This window comes from Sorex araneus, chromosome 8, assembly GCF_027595985.1.
Source record: "Sorex araneus isolate mSorAra2 chromosome 8, mSorAra2.pri, whole genome shotgun sequence".
Lineage (NCBI taxonomy): Eukaryota > Metazoa > Chordata > Mammalia > Eulipotyphla > Soricidae > Sorex > Sorex araneus.
Genome location: NC_073309.1, coordinates 70,520,331 through 70,539,970, shown reverse-complemented (window position 1 = coordinate 70,539,970; position 19,640 = coordinate 70,520,331). Strand labels below are relative to the sequence as shown.

At 40.4% G+C, this 19,640-nt stretch overlaps 1 protein-coding gene across 5 annotated transcripts in view; it reads left to right on the top strand.

The window, feature by feature from the left end:
* TLCD4 (TLC domain containing 4) overlaps window positions 1-19,640 on the top strand; it is a 75,085-nt gene that overhangs the window by 39,161 nt on the left and 16,284 nt on the right. For all 5 annotated transcript variants that reach the window (XM_055145276.1, XM_055145274.1, XM_055145275.1 and 2 more), the window contains 3 exons: window positions 817-875; window positions 5,202-5,296; window positions 16,014-16,087. In XM_055145276.1, coding sequence (XP_055001251.1) covers window positions 817-875; window positions 5,202-5,296; window positions 16,014-16,087 — 228 coding nt within the window. The remainder of the gene's footprint in view (window positions 1-816; window positions 876-5,201; window positions 5,297-16,013; window positions 16,088-19,640) is intronic.

The following is a 19,640-nucleotide window of genomic DNA, read 5'->3' as shown; positions in this document are numbered from 1 at the left end:
TTTATAAGACAGTACCCCTTGGTCCTCAGTAAAATGATGATGATAACAGCAAATGGCTGGGTAAGTTCTTGATTAAGTTCTTGGGTAAGTCTTTGATTCAGAATAAGAAATAAAAATTCCCCTAGCCCAGTATCTGGAGATCTGGAGTGTCTTTTCTGTTCTGTTTGTTTTTTTCAGCAATAGTCAGGAGTCCTTCTACTGAAGATTCTTGACCAAATGGCTGGAGAGACCAGTGTGCTGCTGGGGACAGGAGCGTGAGGGTCACTCTAGAGGCCATCGAGCTGGATATGGGGGCATGCAGAGCTGGTGGTCAAACGGGGGTCCCGGCCTCTGTCCTCAGTCTCACTGTCTCGCATTACATTTGAATTCTTCCACAAGCAGAAAGCTTTTACAACACATTGTTAAAAGTTGCCTTCTGTTAAAATTCTTTTCATAAAGCATTGGGGCTGGAGTGATAATGCAGCAGGTAGGGCATTTGCCTTGCATGTGGCCCCCCTGGTTTCAATCCCCAGGACCCCAGATGGCACTGCCAGAAGTGTTCCTGTTCCCTTAGTTCAGAGCCAGTAATGAGCTGTGAGCATAGCCAGGTGTGATCCAAAAATAAAAAATTATTTTAATAAAACCTATCATTGATATAATAAATATATGTGGATCATTCATGCAGCCGTTACCTTAGCTTGTGAAGGACCTTGTACAAATGACAACCTGTCATTTTGAGAATGTATAGAAAGCATTAAAATTATATTTAATTTTAGAAAAAGAGCTAACTTATCTGTAACTCATGTCTAAAAAATGGCTTTTTTTAAATATTTATAGGGGTGAGTCATCACTTGTGGATGTGAACGTATCTATTGCTTCGGGCTACCTCTTTTCTGGTATGTGATTTGTGGTTCACTGTCTTTCTTTTTAATACTACTTGGGGAGTTATGTGAGAAACACAATGGCTTTAGCTTCTGTTTGAGTGGTAGCTTTTAGGACCCCCTAGAGGAAAACTAACTGCTGCCAGGGTGGAACCTGAAAGGTTTCTCCTCTGAGTTCTTTGTTCTTATTTAAGCCCAGAGCTTCCTGGTCCTCTCTCAAGCCCGGCAAGCTACCGAGAGTATGGAGCCCGTATGGCAGAGCCTGGCTAGCTACCCGTACGTATTGGATATGCCAAAAACAGTAACAATAAATCTCTCAACGAGAGACGTTACTGGTGCCCGCTCGAACAAATCGATGAGCAACGGGATGACAGTGACAGCTTCCTGGTGGGGCCTGTGTTAGGTCTGGGCATTTCATTTCTTCTCTTTCTTTCTTTCTTTCTTTCTTTCTTTCTTTCTTTCTTTCTTTCTTTCTTTCTTTCTTTCTTTCTTTCTTTCTTTCTTTCTTTCTTTCTTTCTTTCTTTCTTTCTTTCTTTCTTTCTTTCTTTCTTTCTTAGCTACAACCGCCCCCCCCCCTTTCTTGTTCTAAAGAGTCTCTGAAAATCACGGAACAGATTTCCTTTGAACTCTGCTCCTGTGGTCTTGGTTTTGCATTGTCTTATTACATTTGGAAAGCAAGCAAGTTATTTTAACCATAACCAATGATGACGATAAACTCTACCCTACATTTCCCCTTTGTCCTATTTTTTCCTTGTATTTATTGGGTTTAATAGCCTCATGTAATGTGGCAAAGGAAAAGTTAAGATAAGAATAGTGTTATTTGGCAGCAGGGGATGGGAGTGGGTGGTGTTGGGCCACATTCAGCTGTGCTCAGGGCTTACTCCTGATTGTGTGCTCGGGGATGACTTCTGGTGATACTGGGATTTGAACCAGGGTCAATCCTATTTGTCAGGTCTCAAGAATAACACCGTCTAACTGCTCTTTGGAAAGACATTTTGATTGTCTTTTTTTGAAAATTTTTTAATTTTTTATTAATTTATTTTATTGAATCACCAAGTGGAAAGTTACAAAGTTCTCAGGCTTATATCTCAGTTACACAATGATCAAACACCCATCCCTACACCAGTGCCCCTATTCCACCATCAATAAAAACAAAAACAAAAACAAAAAAAAACCAGTATACATCCCACCCCTCACCCCCCAAACGCCCCCCCCCCCCCCGCGTAACTGATAATTTCACTTCCTTTTCTCTTTACCTTGATTACATTCCAGATTTCAACACACAACTCACTATTGTTGCAGTTTCAAAACAGACTCACTGTTTTTGTTGGAATTTATCCCCCAAGAATATAGCTCTATTGACAAGGAAATATTTGATAATAAGTTTTCCACTGATGAGAATGAAGAGATAAAAGTCGCACGGCCGCTACCGCAGCTACCTCGGCCGCGTGGTTTACAATTTCTGTATTATAGTAACTAAGTCCACGTAGATTTAAGTTGGAAAATGAATCATTTCCCTTCCTGGAACAGCATGTAGCAAAAGCTTAGTTCACAGTCTCCATACATGGGTGCAAGCACTTGCTGGAACCCCAAATCCTAAAGCTGTCTCTGGTTCCTGCTCGTTCCACATCACTGGCTGTGCAAAGACATGGCCACCTGGGTCAAAACTCAGCCGGAGCCCGAGCTCTGGCCCGGGCTGAGACTGCCCCGGTATCCTGAGGCTGTTTCAAGTTCAAAGCACATTTTTTTTTTCTGCGCCAAAAGTTCATACCTGCTCAAAGGACCCACAAAATGTCGGACACCACGCCTTCTCCCGGAGGGGAGAGAGACCAAGAAGGAAGGATATTTCCTCCGTTAGCCGGCGTGGGGCAAAAGCTTAGTTCACAGTCTCCATACATGGTTGCAAGTACTTGCTGGAACCCCAAATCCTAAAGCTGTCTCTGGTTCCTGATTGTTCCACATCCACCGGCTGTGCAAAGGCATGGCCACCCGGGTCGAAACTCGGCCGGAGCCCGAGCTCCGGCTGGGGCTGAGACTCGACATTTTGATTGTCTTAATAAGCCAAGAGAGATACTATAGCCCCAATTTTTCTATAGCAGTTTTATGTAAGAATTTTCAATTTTATTATATAACTGAAGTAAAATCCAACACAATAATGAAATATTAAGTAAAACTTTAATATTATTAATTATTACTATAATATTATTTAATAAACATTGTCATATGTTATCAGTAATAATATTCCATTAAGTGCTATCAGATAACAAATGTACTCACCAGAGAATTTTCTTCCATCAGAAAGTACATTGTAAACATAATTATATACCAGTGATGCAGTAATTCATTAAGAAAAAAAAAGTGGCATTTTGGTTTTTTGATTGGTTGGTTTGGGGGCCACACCTCTGATGCTCAGGGGCCACCCCCAGTTCTGTGCTCAGGAGTCATTCCCAGCAGTGCTGGGGGACTATGTCAGAGATTGAGCCTGACCTCGGTGCCCCACTCAAGTGTTGCACCATCCTCCAGCCTGGAGAGATAAACTTTGAACAGAAATAATGAACTAGCTGTTATATTATTTGATGGTCAATTACAAAAAGAGTGAAGTGTGTGGATGTGTGGGAAGGAGATTTGTTTCTCATAAAATGCTCTCCTGAGCAAGAATAAGGCAAAATTTAGTTGACAGTGTGCTCCATATATTGGCTAAGTAGTACCATCAATTAAATGAGTAATCGGAGCCTGGAAAACTTGTAACGAAACATTGGTTAAAGGTTTTGCAAGTCAGGTGACAGACATTCCCAGACATTAAAAAATTTAACAACTATGAGATAAAATGAACTCACAAAAAATGCTGCGTGAAAAATGAATTCTTTTTGTCTCTATAGGAAATATTACAAAATCATAATATAAATTCGTGCAAAAAAGTGTGCACAGTAAAAACATGTAGGGAAAATGTATCTACAGAGGAGGCTAATTGCATTGTATTTTCTTTGTTTCTGTGTTTTCATTTATCTTATGTTTTAATTTGTAGTGCAGTCATTTAAAATAAATAAATAAATATTTGCGTGTAGTTTTAGAAATGTTCTTTTTAAGAAAAGGCCCACACCCCACACAATGTGAATCCTGTCCCAGGCATCATCCAGAGTGGCCAAAGCATCAGAATTTAAATGTCTAACCATTTGTTCAAGAACATTGTTGTGTTGATATTCTGAAAGTTTCTCTTGTTAATAGAAAGTAATTGCTTTCTCAATTGTGAAGCTTAGATTCAGATTTTTTTTTTAAATGGATGCCTTGATCTTCTTGGTGTGTCTTTTAGTCAAGTTCTTAGTAACTTCACTATTTGTACTTAGTATTTTTAATTTTGAAGTTAAATAACTTTTTGGTTTGTTTATTAGTTTTGGTTCGGGGGCCACACCTGGCTTACTTCTGGCTCTGTGCTCAAGGATCACTCCTGCCGGGATTTTGGGGGACCACATGGGGTACTGAGCATCAAATCTGGTTCAGTGTGCGCAAGCAAGCATCCTGACCACTGTACTATCACTCTGGCCCCTTGAAATAAAATATTTTATTTAGAAGATAAGATGAGGGTGGGAAAAGAAAAAAGGAAACCCTGTGAAATAAAAGAATTGCACACCCCAAGTTAAGATGCAGGTGATTCCAGAATGGAATTAATTTTTTTTTTGTTTTGTTTTTGGGTCACACCCGGCAATGCACAGGGGTTACTCCTGGCTCTTCACTCAGGAATTACCCCTGGCGGTGCTCAGGGGACCATATGGGATGCTGGGATTAGAACCCGGGTCGGCCGCGTGCAAGGCAAACGCCCTACCCGCTGTGCTATTGCTCCAGCCCCTGGAATTAATTTTTAATTACATTCTTTAAAATAGAAAATATTTTGAAAACTTTGTGCTATCGATGAGTGTATCATTAAAAAATATTTTCTGCCTCTCCCTTTCAATTATTGTAGTGATGTAAAAATCAGTAATTTAAACTGAGACTCTACCTCATTATTGGAGCCCTTGCTTTGCATGTGTGAGGCCCTGAGTTTGATCTCTGACACAGCCAGTAAAAACTAGAACCTAGTAATTTATGCTTAAACTTTTTTCTTCATGAATATGGTCTACAAGTGATTACATACATATATGTGAGGCACTGTGTTACCTACTCACACCACCGTGTGAAGGGAGTGGGAGAGACAGGTAGAAATACATCATTTGATGATACAGTGGCTATTGGGCTACTGACCTATGGACCAGTTGCTTTGTATTCAGAGTGGTCTGGATAAAGAGTTTTATATAAACAAGTGTAGCTTTCTTTTCCTATGTAATACTTAGTTTTTCCTTTTACAGATTTAGTGATTCTGCTTTTGAATTGGGAAGTGATTGGTGACATTGGTTTTGTGCTTCACCATTGCACATCACTGTATGCATTTGTCGTCTTACTGGTGAGTGCCAGAGTGCAGCAGTGTTGGGAGCAGTGATTTAAGGATAAATATAAATGTAAAAGTAAATATAAAATTCTCAGTTTATATAGACCAACTCTATATGCATTCAAAGATCACTCTTGTGCTGCTATCTTGTTTTACAACAGAAACAATAACATTAGTGTGCCTTTTGGGAGTCAGACTTTGAGGAAAATTTCTTGAGTTTTCCTCAGTTACAACCTTTAGGAGTATGTAGCTGTGGATATTTATCTCTTTCTAGATGCATTTATAATTTAGAATTGCAGACAGCTATAGACTCTGGACAATCAGCTACAGTTTGTTTGTTTTGGGTATGAAATCACATATAGTTTAATGTAGAGGACTGGTTATATTTACATTGACTGGAGTAGTGGGGTGCCATTGGTTAGAACTCAGAGTTTTGCACTGGCTAAGCATATGTTGGACCATGTGAGTTTTCTTTCTGGTCCCAGCCCCTATTTGGAAGGATATATTAAACAAATTCATACAAATGTGGATTAATCATATTATGTTTCTTTTTATTGACCCCACATGAAGGTAATTAGTGAAGAGGAAGTCATTTTGGCATTATTTCTGCAAACATCAGCATATCACTGTATCACTGTATCACTGTCGTCCCATTGCTCATCTATTTGCTTGAACAGGCGCCAGTAATGTCTCATTCATCCCTGTCTTGTCCTTGTCAGTCAGGGGAATGAGGCCCATTATTGTTACTGTTTTTGGCATATCGAATATGCCATGGGTAGCTTGCAGGTTCTGCTGTGCCAGACATATCAAAGATCTCGATTCACCAATCATTTCAAAACCCAAATCTAAGTATTAAAAGTTATGTTGGTTTAATGATAAAAACAAGTTCTCATTGATAAACTGATGTGAAGGTTTGTTTTTCTAAAGCAGATAGGCTGTGTTTTTTTTGGGGGGGCATGTTAGGGAGGAAGGCTTCGACCACACCCAGCAGTGTTCAGGGCTCATTGCTATTGGTCTCTGGGAACCATACATGGGAGCTGTATGCAGGCAAGACATGATCCTTCACCCCTGGACTAGTGCTCCCAATGCAAATAGGCTATTTTTTTCTGACGTTTCCTACTGAGTTTTTTCCTTTACTTTCTTTTCTAGATAGGTAGGCATAGTGTAGAGATTCTGCCATTTACTGGTATTACAATATGCCAGTATTTCCTTTTCAAAGCTCTTTTGCTAAAAGGACATGCAAATTAAGTGGCAAACTACTTCTTATCTTTGGGAGAATAAACATGGGTACCCATGGTAAGTTTAATATCAGGTTGGAAATTGGAAATGTGTTCCCTGAACATGAATCCCAACTTATAATTGTGCTGGTAAAAGAATATAAGCTATCTGTAGATTTATAATGTCAATCAGTATGTTTGTACTTGGAGTTCTTAATCTTATTTGGTTGAGTGATTTGGAACTTAAAATATCTTCTTTTATTTTATCTATATAGAAAAGTAAAAAGATTTGGGCTTTTACCATTTGGGAAAGATAGTAATTATCAGGGAAAATAATAGAATAATCTCTTAAAATTTTCTTTTTATTGAATCACTGTGAGATAGACCCTTACAAAGCTGTTCATGATTAGGTTTTAATCATACAATGTTCCAACACCTGCCCCTTAAACTAATCTCTTACAAGGGAAGAAACACATTTATACTTTTAAGTAATATCCTGTCTTTCAAGGCTAAATAATCAACTTTTGTGAATTTTTTTATAGTTTATTTTTTTTTATTATACCTTGGAATCACGTTTTCTTCCCAGTCAAGCTATATCATCCAGAATTGTGGAATATATGTGGAAAATGTTTAAACTTGAAAATCTGTGAATATTTCAGTGCTTTCCTAATTCTTCTCCTTCATTCCTATAACTTGGAATCTAACAATTAAACCAACAGATTTAACAAATAGACCTAACAAGAAAGGTAATTTAGAAGGAAGTTTGATTCAAATTCATTTAAGAATATTACTATGGTTACTATGTGCAGTATGGTAACTCGGGGTGAGAACTTTTGTTTTTTAATGTTTTATCTTACATTTAAAAGACAATTTAAAAGATAATTTATGTACAAATACCTATGATAAATGGAAAACTTGTTATATTAGATGCAGTAAAATTTGAATTTAGGCCAGAAGACAGTCTGGTATAAATGGACTAGAGCGATAGCACAATGGGTAGGGTGTTTGCCTTGCACTCGGCCTGATCTGGGTTCAACTCCTCCATCCCTCTTCAAGAGCCCGGCAAGCTACCAAGAGTATTCCACCCACACAGCAAAGCTGGTATTCCATATGCCAAAAACAGTAACAAGTCTCACAATGGAGATGTTACTGGCGCCCACTGGAGCAACTCGATGAACAACAGGATGACAGTGCTACAGTGCTACAGGGAAGAGAGTGGATAACAATAACTTTTTATCTCTGATCAGTGGAATGAGAGGCAACTCAAATCTGTATGACCAGAAGACAATAATTATAAAAATGTTAGTTTTACATTTAATATAAAGGGAAAATCTCAGCAATGCTCTGGAACAAGTTTCACAATTCACTACGTTTTCATCATTAACATAGTTTAAAACAGAAAACCACTACTTTAAAATTATTTTAATAGTGTTCTCTGTTGTCATACTTAAATATTTCCTCTTTTTCTTTCATTAGGATAGCCTTAAGGAAAACTTTAAGGCTAGTAGTGATTATAACAATATTTCAGAAGATAATAAAATTAAATTAGTAAAATTAAATTTAAAAAATTTTTAATTAAAAAAATTAAAAAGTAATAAACTTAAATTCAAAATATATATTTGGAGTTATTTATAGACATGCTCTGTAGTGTTCTTCATTGCGGATTTAGGGTATTCTCATAAGTAAACTACATTATAGTGATCAGAATTCAAAAACTGGCAATCATGGCATACCTGTTGTCTTGCTCAGATTAGTGTGATATTTTTACTGACTTTCTATTTTTAAAAATTTTTTCTTTTTGGGTCACACCTGGCGATGCACAGGGGTTACTCCTGGCTCTGCACTCAGGAATTACTCCTCGCAGTGCTCAGGGGACCATATGGGATGCTGGGATTCGAACCCGGGTCGAATACTGGATACTCTTGGTAACTTGCCAGACTCTCCGAAAGGGACGAAGGGATCAGAACCGGGTCGGTCGCGTGCAAGGAGATGCCCTACCCTCTGTGCTATTGTTCCAGCCCCTTTACTGGCTTTCTAATGTTACTCTTCTGTCTTATTTTTATGTGATATCAGAGCTAGCTTTGAAATGAGCATCACTTCATTTTCCACTACAAGAAGCTTGCACAACTCCCTTTTTATGTGTGGAATAGTACTCAGAATTGCTTTGCATGTCATTCAGGATCTATTTTTTCTAGCGTTATGTAGGTTAAATTTATCAGAAGGGCAGTAATGTATTTCTGTATACTATAATGTTTTAAAATATTGTTTTAGAATAAAAATTTGATTAAATAACACATAGCACAGTGGGTAGGGCGTTTGCCTTGCACGGGGCTGACCTGGGTTTGATTCTTTCATCCCTCTCGGAGAGCCCGGCAAGCTACCGAGAGTATCCCGCCTGCACGGCAGAGCCTGGCAAGCTCCCTGTGGCATGTTCGATATGCCAAAAACAGTAACAGCAAGTCTCACAAAGGAGACGTTACTAGTGCCTGCTTGAGCAAATGGATGAACAATGGGATGACAGTGCTACAGTGCAATAAAATATTTTTAAAATTAGTATTTTTGTACAAAAAAGTCACCAAGTTTACAAAAACAAGGTTTATTAGTAAGGGCTGTATAGTTTCTGTTTCCACTAATTTCTTATACACTTAAACATATTAGGTACTTATATCAAATTTAAAATTTAAAAAAATTTAAAAACTTGGATATATTAAATTTTTTCCCTATTGAAATTAAAAATACTCTCTGTTATGTAGCAATGACCATTAGCTGGTAGAAGGAAGCCTTTGAAATTGTTTCATTAGTTTTTTGTAGTTGATTCTTTAAATTTATTTATTTACATGTCCTTTTTACTTCTTAAGTAGTATTCCATTTCGTAAAAGACATATTTTTTCCAGTCATTTTTTTATTTACTTCTTTTTTTTCAGCTCTAAGGTTTTCATTTTTTTAAAATCTTTCATTTTCTAATATACTGAAAGTTCCATACTTACATTTTTTTTTATTAGTGAATGACCATGAGACAAAGTTACAGACTTACAGGTTTTCATGCTTACATTTCAGTCATACAATGATCGAGTAGCCATCCCTCCACCAGTGCCCATTTTCTACCACAAGTGGTCCCAGCATCCCTCCTACCACCCCCACCCTGTTCCCTTCACCCCACCCTGCCTCTGTGGCAGGGCATTCCCATTTGCTCGCTCTCTCTTTTTCGGTATTGTGGTTTGCAGTGGAGGTATTAAGTAGGCATCATGTTAGTCTATAGTCTGTTTTCAGCCCATATCTCCCATCCCTAGTGGGCCCGCCTAGCACCCTTTGCTTGGTGATCCCTTGTCTATCAGAGCTCCTTCTTGTGAGTCAGCTTCCAAGCTGTGGAGTACTCCTCTTGATACTTATCTCTACTATTCTTGGGTGTTAGTCTCCCATTTTGCTACTTTATATTCCACAAATGAGTGCAATCTTTCTATGTCTGTCCCTCTTTTTCTGACTCATTTCACTTACCATGATACTTTCCATGTTGGTCCACCTATATGCAAATTTTATGACTTCATCTTTTCTAACAGCTGCATAGTATTCCATTGTGTAGATGTACCAAACTTCTTTTTATTTTTAAATTTTATTTTCATAAGATTGGCTGGAGCGATAGCACAGCGGTAGGGCGTTTGCCTTTCACGCGGCCAACCCATGTTCAATTTCTCCGCCCCTCTCGGAGAGCCTGGCAAGCTACCGAGAGTATCGCACCCGCATGGCAGAGCCTGGCAAGCTACCCATGGCATATTGAATATGCCAAAACAGTAACAATAAGTCTCACAATGAGAGACGTTACTGGTGCCAGCTCAAACATATCGATGAGCAACAGGATGACAGTGACAGACATTTTCATAAGCTTGCTCACATTAATAGATTACATTCAATATTTCAACACCGATCCCACTACCATTATACCTTCCCACCACCATTATACCTTCCCATTACCATTATTTTGAATTTTCCCACTATCGTTCAAGTCTGCCTGCCACAGGCAGATTCTAGATAATTTATTTTCTATTGCTTACTATGAAAATCATGAAAGGTTGCCCGGCCGCTTTTGCGGCCACATGCTCCTGGAATTCTACATATGTAAAGGATTGGGGTCTGGAGACATCTCTGTAGGGAGCCAATCCATTTTGAGATTCATTTGTGAGTCTCGGGGATCAAGGCCAGTGGCACACTTAAATAGGAACCAGAGGCAGTTCATGGGCGAGGCTGCCAGGGCCCCGAAGGGGCTGGGAGATGGGAAGGTACAACCCTCTCCTCAGCCATGTGGCCTGGCGTCTTCAGAGCCCATCCCCGCATACCTGGGTTTTTCTTCTGAAAGTTTGTGGCCACCCGGGGGTCATCTGGAGTGGATGGAACTGGGCCACCTGCTCCATCTGTGGAACACCAGGGGTACCGGCTCTGCATGGGTCTGGAGAGATATCCCTGAACTGCTGTCTTCCGGGATTCACTGCTGCATTGCGACTTTTAAAATTTATATAAAGAAATATTTATGTTTTATTTTTGGAGGGGGTGTTCACACCTGGCAACGCTCAGGGGCTACTCCCAGCTCACTGTGTGGGTGTTGCTCTGAGCAGTATTTGGGAGGCCACGTGGTTCCAGGTATTGGGCTTGCATTTTCTGCAGGCAAAGCATGTGCTCCAGCCTTTCTAATGCTCTTTTCTATATTTAATTTATTATTTTTATTAATTAATTAATTTATTTTTACAGTGCCAGAGATGATCCTCAGGGTCTCGCATTTGTTGAGCGAATGGTGTACGACTGAGCTGCCTCCTGGCCTCCCTATTTGTTTTGGTGCCGAGGATTGTGATATACATGCTCTGTTGCTAAACCATATACCTGGGAGAGAACATTTATGTGTTCCTGGTGCCCTGATTTATTTTGTGACTGCTCCTGTGGAGAAATCTCTTGATCATCTAATTCTGGACACTTGTATTCCTGATCAATGGAACTATAATAATGAGTGTCACCTAAAATGCAGTTTATACTGTATTTGGGCCTCAACTTATGTGGCATATTCTTCATTTCACCTGGCTTATGTGTGTGGGTGCCAAAATACTGCAATAAACAATGGAACAAATTATTCTTTTAAAAAATTTGTGCAATGACACAGCGGGTAGGGCATTTGCCTTGCATGCGGCCAACATGGGTTTGATTCCCAACATCCCATATGGTCCCCTGAGCACCGCCAGGAGTAACACCTATGCATCACCAGGTGTGACCCAAAAAGAAAAAAAATGTTCTGTTTGTGTTATCTTTAATAGTGATATATATGTATATATATATATATGTATGTATATATATAATTTCCCTCAACTCTACACAGATTTACTTGGGAGGTCTTGAAGGTGGTCCAAGTAGCAGAGCACATGTTTTGCATGTGTGAGGCCCTGAATTTGATCCTAGAACTCTACAACCTCTAGAGCAACTCTGTCAGGAGTGTTCCTGGTGACCCCTGAACATTATTGGGAGTGTCCCTGGCTCCTGGTGAGCTACCAGGTACCCCCCACAATGAACAAAGATTGGTATTTTGAGGAGTGATACAATGTACAGTTGATCCTTAAGAACAACATATTTTGAACTGTGAAGTTCCACTTAAGGGATTTTAAAAAAAAAGAAAGAGAAGAAAAGTCAGGGGCTGGAGTCATAGTACAGCAGGTAGGGCATTTGCCCTGTAGGCAGCCAACTTTGATTCCATTTCCTGATACTCCATATGTTATTTCTATCTTTTAGTGTGTCTTTCCTTTTCCAGGATCTTCCTGATTGCCCTCGTATTTTCACTGCTTTTGTCCAAGTGATGTTCTTTTGCACAGTTTACTAAAGGAAAAATGAAGCTTAGGTTAGGTGTGCCAAGATCACCCAAGAGAGAGGGGGTCGAAATCCTGCCTTGCATATCACTGGCCTTTCATCACTGGTTCAGCATTCATTACTGATCCTGTTTCCTTTTGCTTAATTGCTTCATTGTGATGAATTGGCCTCAAAATAACTTTTTATAAGATTTCCAGTAGTCAGTTAGCCAATAAATATTTATGGAAATTCTACCATTAGCATTGGGATATAGTAATGATAGCAGTTTGCTTCAGAGATTTATTGTCCCTTACACTTTAACTCTCTCATTCTATTGTTGGTTTGGGGCCACACGCACCAAACTCTGGAACTCTGTGCTTGGGTTTACTCCAAGATTCCTGGGTATCAAACCCAGGTCTCCAGCATGCAAAGTATGCACTCCCTGATGAATTCTCTCTTCGGCCTACATGCCATTGTTTGATGAAATATTGGAGATGATGATGATAGAAGTAGCAGCCTTACATTCCCAAAGCAATTCTATTAAAAAAGCATTCATGCTATTTCTAGAGACCTGGAAATAGATGTAGTTGTAGATGTGAAAGTGTGCAGATAATGAAATTCTCCTTCATTTGCTGTTTAGTGACTTGTTTTATCTGTAGCTGTTATGTAGCTCTCACGTTTCCTTGCTCCTCTATTGGCCTCCTCGTTTACCCATGTTGCTCTGTGCAACCTAAGTGTATCATGGTTTGGAGACTGGACTTCATGCTTTTTTTTTTTCTTTCTCAAAAGTTTGTGACCTGTAATTCTGTTCTACTCAGCTCTACTCAAAATTGAAATCTGGATGTTTTCCTTCGTTTTTCAAAAAAAGCAGAATGCTAATACTCTTTTTTATTTGTTTTGTTTGGGGCCACACCTGACAGTGCTCAGGGGCTACTCCCAGCGCTGTGCTTGGCAATTGTTTTGTGTGGTTCCCATTAGGAAGGCAGCCAAGTAATCCTACATGGATTAATCTTTAGGAAAAGGGCTTCTGAGTTTTTTTGTAGACCTAATGTTTTAGGGTGGTAGGATTTACTCCTCTGTCAGGTAATCATAAACTGATTAAGTTAAATTAAATCATAAACACACATTCAGACAAGCCTCACACATGAAGGAACTGGCAGAGGAATCCAGGCATGTGGGACCTGGGGCTGAGACCTCCAAGTCTGCTCTGATCGAGACTGGGCCTCTTCTGCCCAGATTTCCTATTTTCCAGAAGCTAGGTGGTCACACCAAGGGACTGCCCCCGGCGCTGTGTAATCCCACCAACGGCCAACATCTAGAGACTATAAAACCAAGCTTCCGGGGGCTGGAGTGACAGCACAGCGGGTAGGGTGTTTGCCTTGCATTCGGCCAACCTGGGTTCAAATCCCAGCATCCCATATGGTCCCGTGAGCACCGCCAAGGGGGTAATTCCTGAGTGCTGAGCGAGGAGTAACCCCTGTGCATAGCCAGGTGTGACCCAAAAAGAAAATAATAAAAAAGTAGACGGTTTAAAAAAAAAAAAGCTTCCGGAAGCGTGCAGCCATAAAGCAATGGCCTGACATCTTACAGCCTAGTTCTCCCTCTGGGAGAACCTAGCAAGCTACCGAGAGTTTCCTGCCCACATGGGAGAGCCTCTCAAACTCCCCGTGGTGTATTCATATGCCAAAACCAGTAACAATAATGGGTCTCATTCCCCTGACTCTGAAAGAGCCTCCAATTCGGCATCATTGGAAAGGACAAGTAAGGCTTCTAAAATCTCAGGGCTAGGACGAATGGAGGCATTACTGAGACTGCTCGAGAAATTTGACAATCAATGGGATGATGATGGTGATGAAATCATAAGCTAAAGTGTCTCCATTTACCTAGTATAATTTTTTTTTTCTTTTTGGGTCATACCTGGTGATGCACAGGGGTTATTCCTGGCTCTGCACTCAGGAATTACTCCTGGCAGTGCTCAGGGGACCATATGGGATGCTGGGAATCGAACCCGGGTCGGCCACGTGCAAGGCAAACGCCCTACCCGCTGTGCTATCGCTCCAGTCCCTACCTAGTATAAATTTTTAAGGAAATGGAATAAAGTTCTTGGAATTCATGCTTGAGAATTCTAAGCCTTACTAATGCTGCCATACTTTTTCTGGTAATAATAGGATTATAGGAGGCATTTTGTTTCTAGATTCAGAAAGAGAAAAATATGCATTTTAGCTATAGACAAATTTATCTTTCAGGTAAATGGCAAGATTCAGCATGTGTTCATATAGTTGATGAATATGCATCCGCTCACAGACTTCTCTATTATTATTTAGGACTGTAGATACACTTTGGATTTTTTTTTTTTTGCCTCACCTAGTGGTGCTCAGGGGTTATTCCTGGCTCTGTGCTCAGAAATCACTCCTGGAGTGGCTCAGGGAACTGTATGATCAAACCTGGACCAGTGATTAAACCTGGGTGGGCCACACACAAGGCACTGTCCTAGCTGTACTATCGCTCCAGTCCCTAGTTTCCCCTCCCCCAAATTTTATTGTATCAAAGTACTGTTAGTTAGAAAATTATTAATAGTTGGTTTTTGACATACAAGGTTCCATCCCTTATGCTGCCACCAGTGTCAGCTTCCCCACATCAGTGTTCCCAGCTTCACTCTCCTGCTCTGCCAGTAGCCCCAGCTCCAGCCTGCCATATTCACAGGCATCTTTTATGTTTGGTAAAACAGGCGATTTTGAGCTATTATCCTGGCCCCTTCTTGTGTATTTTAATTTTTTTTAATTTATGTATTTATTTTTGAATTTTGGGCCACACCTCAGGGGCTGCACTCCTGCCTCTGCATTCGGGAGTTATTCCTAGCACTGCTTGTGACCATGTGGGATGCTGGGGATCCAACCCAAGTCAACCATGTCCAAGTCAAGCGCCTTATCTGCTGTGCTGTCACTCCAGTTTTTGTCTGTCTTAACATATTTTTTTTTTTGCTGATTAGTTACCATTTATTCAATCTCTCCTCTTTCCCATCTCCCACGCTCTTCCTTCCTAGCCCCTCATTCCCATCTCCTCCTGTTTCTCCTGCTCATCTCTCCATCCTCCATCTTGCTCCCTGCTCTCTCTCCCAACAACTCCAACTCTCTCGTCTCTCCATGCCTTATCTCTCCATGCTCCACCTCGCAGCCTGGACTCTCCACATGCCTGCTCCTGCATTCTTCGACATCCTTCTCCCTCTATCCCCCTTGCTAGTCTCTGTCTTAACACTCTTTTCAAGGGTTACTTACCTGGCCCCTGGATTTTTAAGATTCTTCTTTTAATGGTTATAAAAGTGTCTTCCAGTTAGGTATTTGATTGCATAAAAGTTTGCCACTTCTGAAATTCATATTGCCCAGTCCCGTAGTAATTTGAGAAAGCCATCACTAATGGACACTTGCAGAATTCATTAGTTCACCATGAAACAGTAGTTTGAAATCTGATTTTGTAAGTGAACCTCAGTGTATTACATCCTGACTTTTAAAACTACCATAGAATTAAAAGACAGTTTAAAATTCTTTAAACTGAGAGGAAAATTAGTTTCTGTAGATTTGGTATATTTTGATATCGGTGGTCATTTTCTTCTGAGAATTGAATATTTCTGAAATATTTGGGAACTTTGATAAGAACTGACATTTTCTTTTATGACCTTTTTTTTTTATGCTATTGTCCAGACTAATGGAACGCTGAGATACATTGGGAATTATCGCCTGCTTGCAGAACTTTCCAGCCCTTTCGTGAATCAGCGGTAAGTTACTTCTACCATTAATTATTTTGTGTATCTGTCCGTTGGCTTTTATTTCTTTTTATTGAGGTTTACAAGTTAGAAAAAATTATCCCAAACTCCCTGACTAGAAAGTAGCACCAGGAGCCTCTGAACCCAGCTCCCTTTGTGACGTAACTGCTGTATCTGTCACACCTAGTTTGGGAAGGTTCTTTCACTCTCCATTATGTACTCTGCAATATGAAGTTTGTTCATTGACTTGCTGGATTAAGTAGAATTATTTTAGGGCCCTTGGGGGACCCAGAGACCATCTCATGATGCTCAGTACTGCCATGAACCTGGCAGTTCAGTGCCTGGGCCTGGAGCAAAGCAGTCCTCAGGTCTGACGGAGCTGGGGACCACTCGTGTGCTGTGCCACATGCATGCCAGGCCTGTGCTCCGGCCCTTCAAACTGTCTCGCTTGCTCCTGATTGGGATTTTGGACATCTTAGTTAATCATTTAGAAAATATATCTTTTAAAATTCATATTTACATAAAATTTGAAAGAGAGTACAGGGAACTCTCAAGTACCCCTCGCCTTGCTTTCCCTTTTGTTAACTTCTTGCATTACCATGGGAAGTTTGTCAAAGACAAAAACTCGGTGCCTGTACCATACTAATAAGCAACTTTCAGCGTCAGTCACTGGAGTTCATCATCTTTTCCTTTTGTTCACTTTTTTTTATTGTAGGAATCAGTCTAGGCTGACCTCGTGCATATAATTGTCACATTTCCCTAGTCTCTTCTGGCTCTTAACAGTTTCTTTGTGTGTACATGTATAAATTGGGGGCCACACTCAGTTATTCTGTGCTCAGGGGCTGCTCCTGGTGGTGCTCGGGGACCACATGGTGCCAGGGATCGAAGCTAGGCCTCCTGTATTGCAAAGCTGAGCTCTCTCTCCTGCCCTCTAACAATTTCTTAGGGATCCCTCGTGTTTCACACCCTTGGCCGGGGTAAGGAATTCTGTTCAGTTATTTTGCAGGATGTTGCCCAGGATGGATTTATCTGTTTTTCTTGTGATGAGCTGGACGTTGTCATTTGGGAAGGGAATTCCATAGAGATGGGGTGCTTTTTTTGTCTGCTTTCTTCCTGGGACTTTCCCCTTTTCCTTAGTCCACTCAGTGTTTTCCAAAGTAGGTCATGCTCACACTGGGGGGTGCCAGCATGATTCAGGTCAGAGAAGTAGCATCAGGTGCACTTGGGGGACACATTTTGTTTGATTTACTTAAGGAAAGTAGAATTCCGGCAGAGGATAGAGCCATTTTTTCTTTTTTTTTTTCTGAAAAGGAGACACTGGAGAGATAATACGGGGGTTAAGCTGATTGCTTTACATGTGGCCATATATGATCCCTGAGCCCTGCCATGCGTGACCCCTGAATGCAGAGACAAAAATCTGCCCTGTGCACTGCTGGGTATGGCCCCCAATCCCAAAATGAGATGAAATTAAATAAAGGGAGTAAAAAATTAAATAGAGATAAGGAGCTTTGGTTTGTTAAAGATTCAGTGAAATTATATATAAGGAACCTGTCACAGTGTCTGTCACTCAAGTGCTCTGTGTTAACTACAGTGTAATAAGTGCTAACCATCGTATATACCCAATATATTAAAATCCAGGAAAACTGTGAGTGCATAGTTTGTAATTTTCATTCTCTCCTTTGCCATTTCTTTGTCTTTTTATCCCTCTTTAATGCAACCATTTACCTTTGTCCTCTGTCATTTTGCTCAGACTGTTTTCACTTGCAGAAGCCAGTGAACACACTTTGGTGCCTCTCACAGTACCCGTCTGTGACTGACTGCTCTCACCTCCTCTTCCTAACTCCTCAGTGCCTTTGATTTCACCCAGTTCTTGCATTTCTTTCACCACCTAGTTTACTTTTTATAAGAGACAGCTCCATAATGTCTGCGTTTTCTAGTTTCTCTTCTGGGCTACTGATCTTTTCTCTGCTTTTCCTTAAGTGATTTCATCCACTTTCACAATGCCTGTCTTAGTGTAATGTGTGATGCATGAATTTGAGAAACATATAAACTTAAGTTGCCACTTAACCTTGGCACTTACTTGCTGTGACCTTGGATGAGGTATTAAGAGCCCTAGATGAATGTCACTTTCTCTGTAAAAAGGGTAGATTGAATATTACCTACTTTCTTGCCAAGCATTTTCTCCTCCCAAGTGGTCCCTCAGATTCAGCATGTCTGAAATAGAACACAAGTGCTTTCTCCATCCAATTAGACGCTCTTGTTCAGTGCAGGACCCACCAATTCTTTCGGTTATCCTGGCTCAGCAGGGCAACTATTGGAATCAGCTTTGTGTTCTCAGGTCCTGCTCTGTCACCACTTAAATATTTTATGCTGTTCCCTCTCGTCTCCCTCTCTGGGGCATCTCAGGGCATCTTGTCTGCTTACATTGCTGTCCCAGCCTCAAACGTGGGGCTGCCCCCTAGAAGAAACATGAGCTTCACGTGACTTCTTACATTAAATTAAATATCAGATTGCTTTGCTTAAAGAGCTTCAGACGAGTCAGGCCAGATTCCCCCTTGCCCCCCCCCAGAAGTACACTTTTATTTATTAAAATTAATAGCGTCAAGAGACTAGTGGCTGTGGAAAAACTGATTTTGTTGTACTTTGTTTTGGGTGGTGTCAGGAATTAACCAGGGCCTCACACATGCAAGGCAAGAGTTCTGCTGCTGAGCTGTATTCCTACTTGGCTAGTGGCTACAGGCTTGGCTAGTACTTCTATCAGTCATTTTATTATTTCCGAGTTTGTTTGGACAGTGCTTTTCTAGATGCTGGCACCCTATCACTTGAGAGCCAAATCCGTGGCCCGTTGTTTGAGGTTTGACTGGCACACAACAAGGCTTCTTTGTTTACCCACCTGCTTTTGCACTCCAGCAAAAAACAAAAACAAACAAAAAAAAACCCTTCCCTACTTAATGTTTATTTTGTGGTTCATTATGAAGGAAGGTTACTGGTCTGGCTCTGTATCTACCTCCAGGTCCTATTCTTCTCTCTCTTCTGATTTTTACATTGGGTTCATCTTCCCAAAACACAAAACTGAGCATGGATTGTGTTAGTGTCTCTGATAGCTCACAGGCTCAAGTGTGAGGTTTGGTGTTTTTATTCTCACCAATATTTTGACGTTTTAATTGAATCATCAAGAGATACACAGTTCAAGTATGAAGTTTTTTATCTGATGTAGAAAGCTCTCCAAGTTGACTTAGCTCTGCAGCCACATTTTCCTTCAAAACAATTTGTCTTCAGCCTGTCCTATTGCAGCTACAATTTCCTGGCGTTTGTTTCCTCATTGTTCATGACCCTGCCCAGGATTTTCTTTTTTTTTTCTTTTTAAAGAAATATTTTATTGAACCACCGTGAAAACAAAAAAAATACAAAGCTTTCAGGTTTAAGTCACAGTCAAATACTGATTAAACCACCATCCCTTCACCAGTGCACCCGTTCCACCACCAAGAACCCCAATGAACCCCCCTCCCACCCCACCCCCCATCCAAGTAGCTGATGATATTCCCATTATTCTCTATATATATTG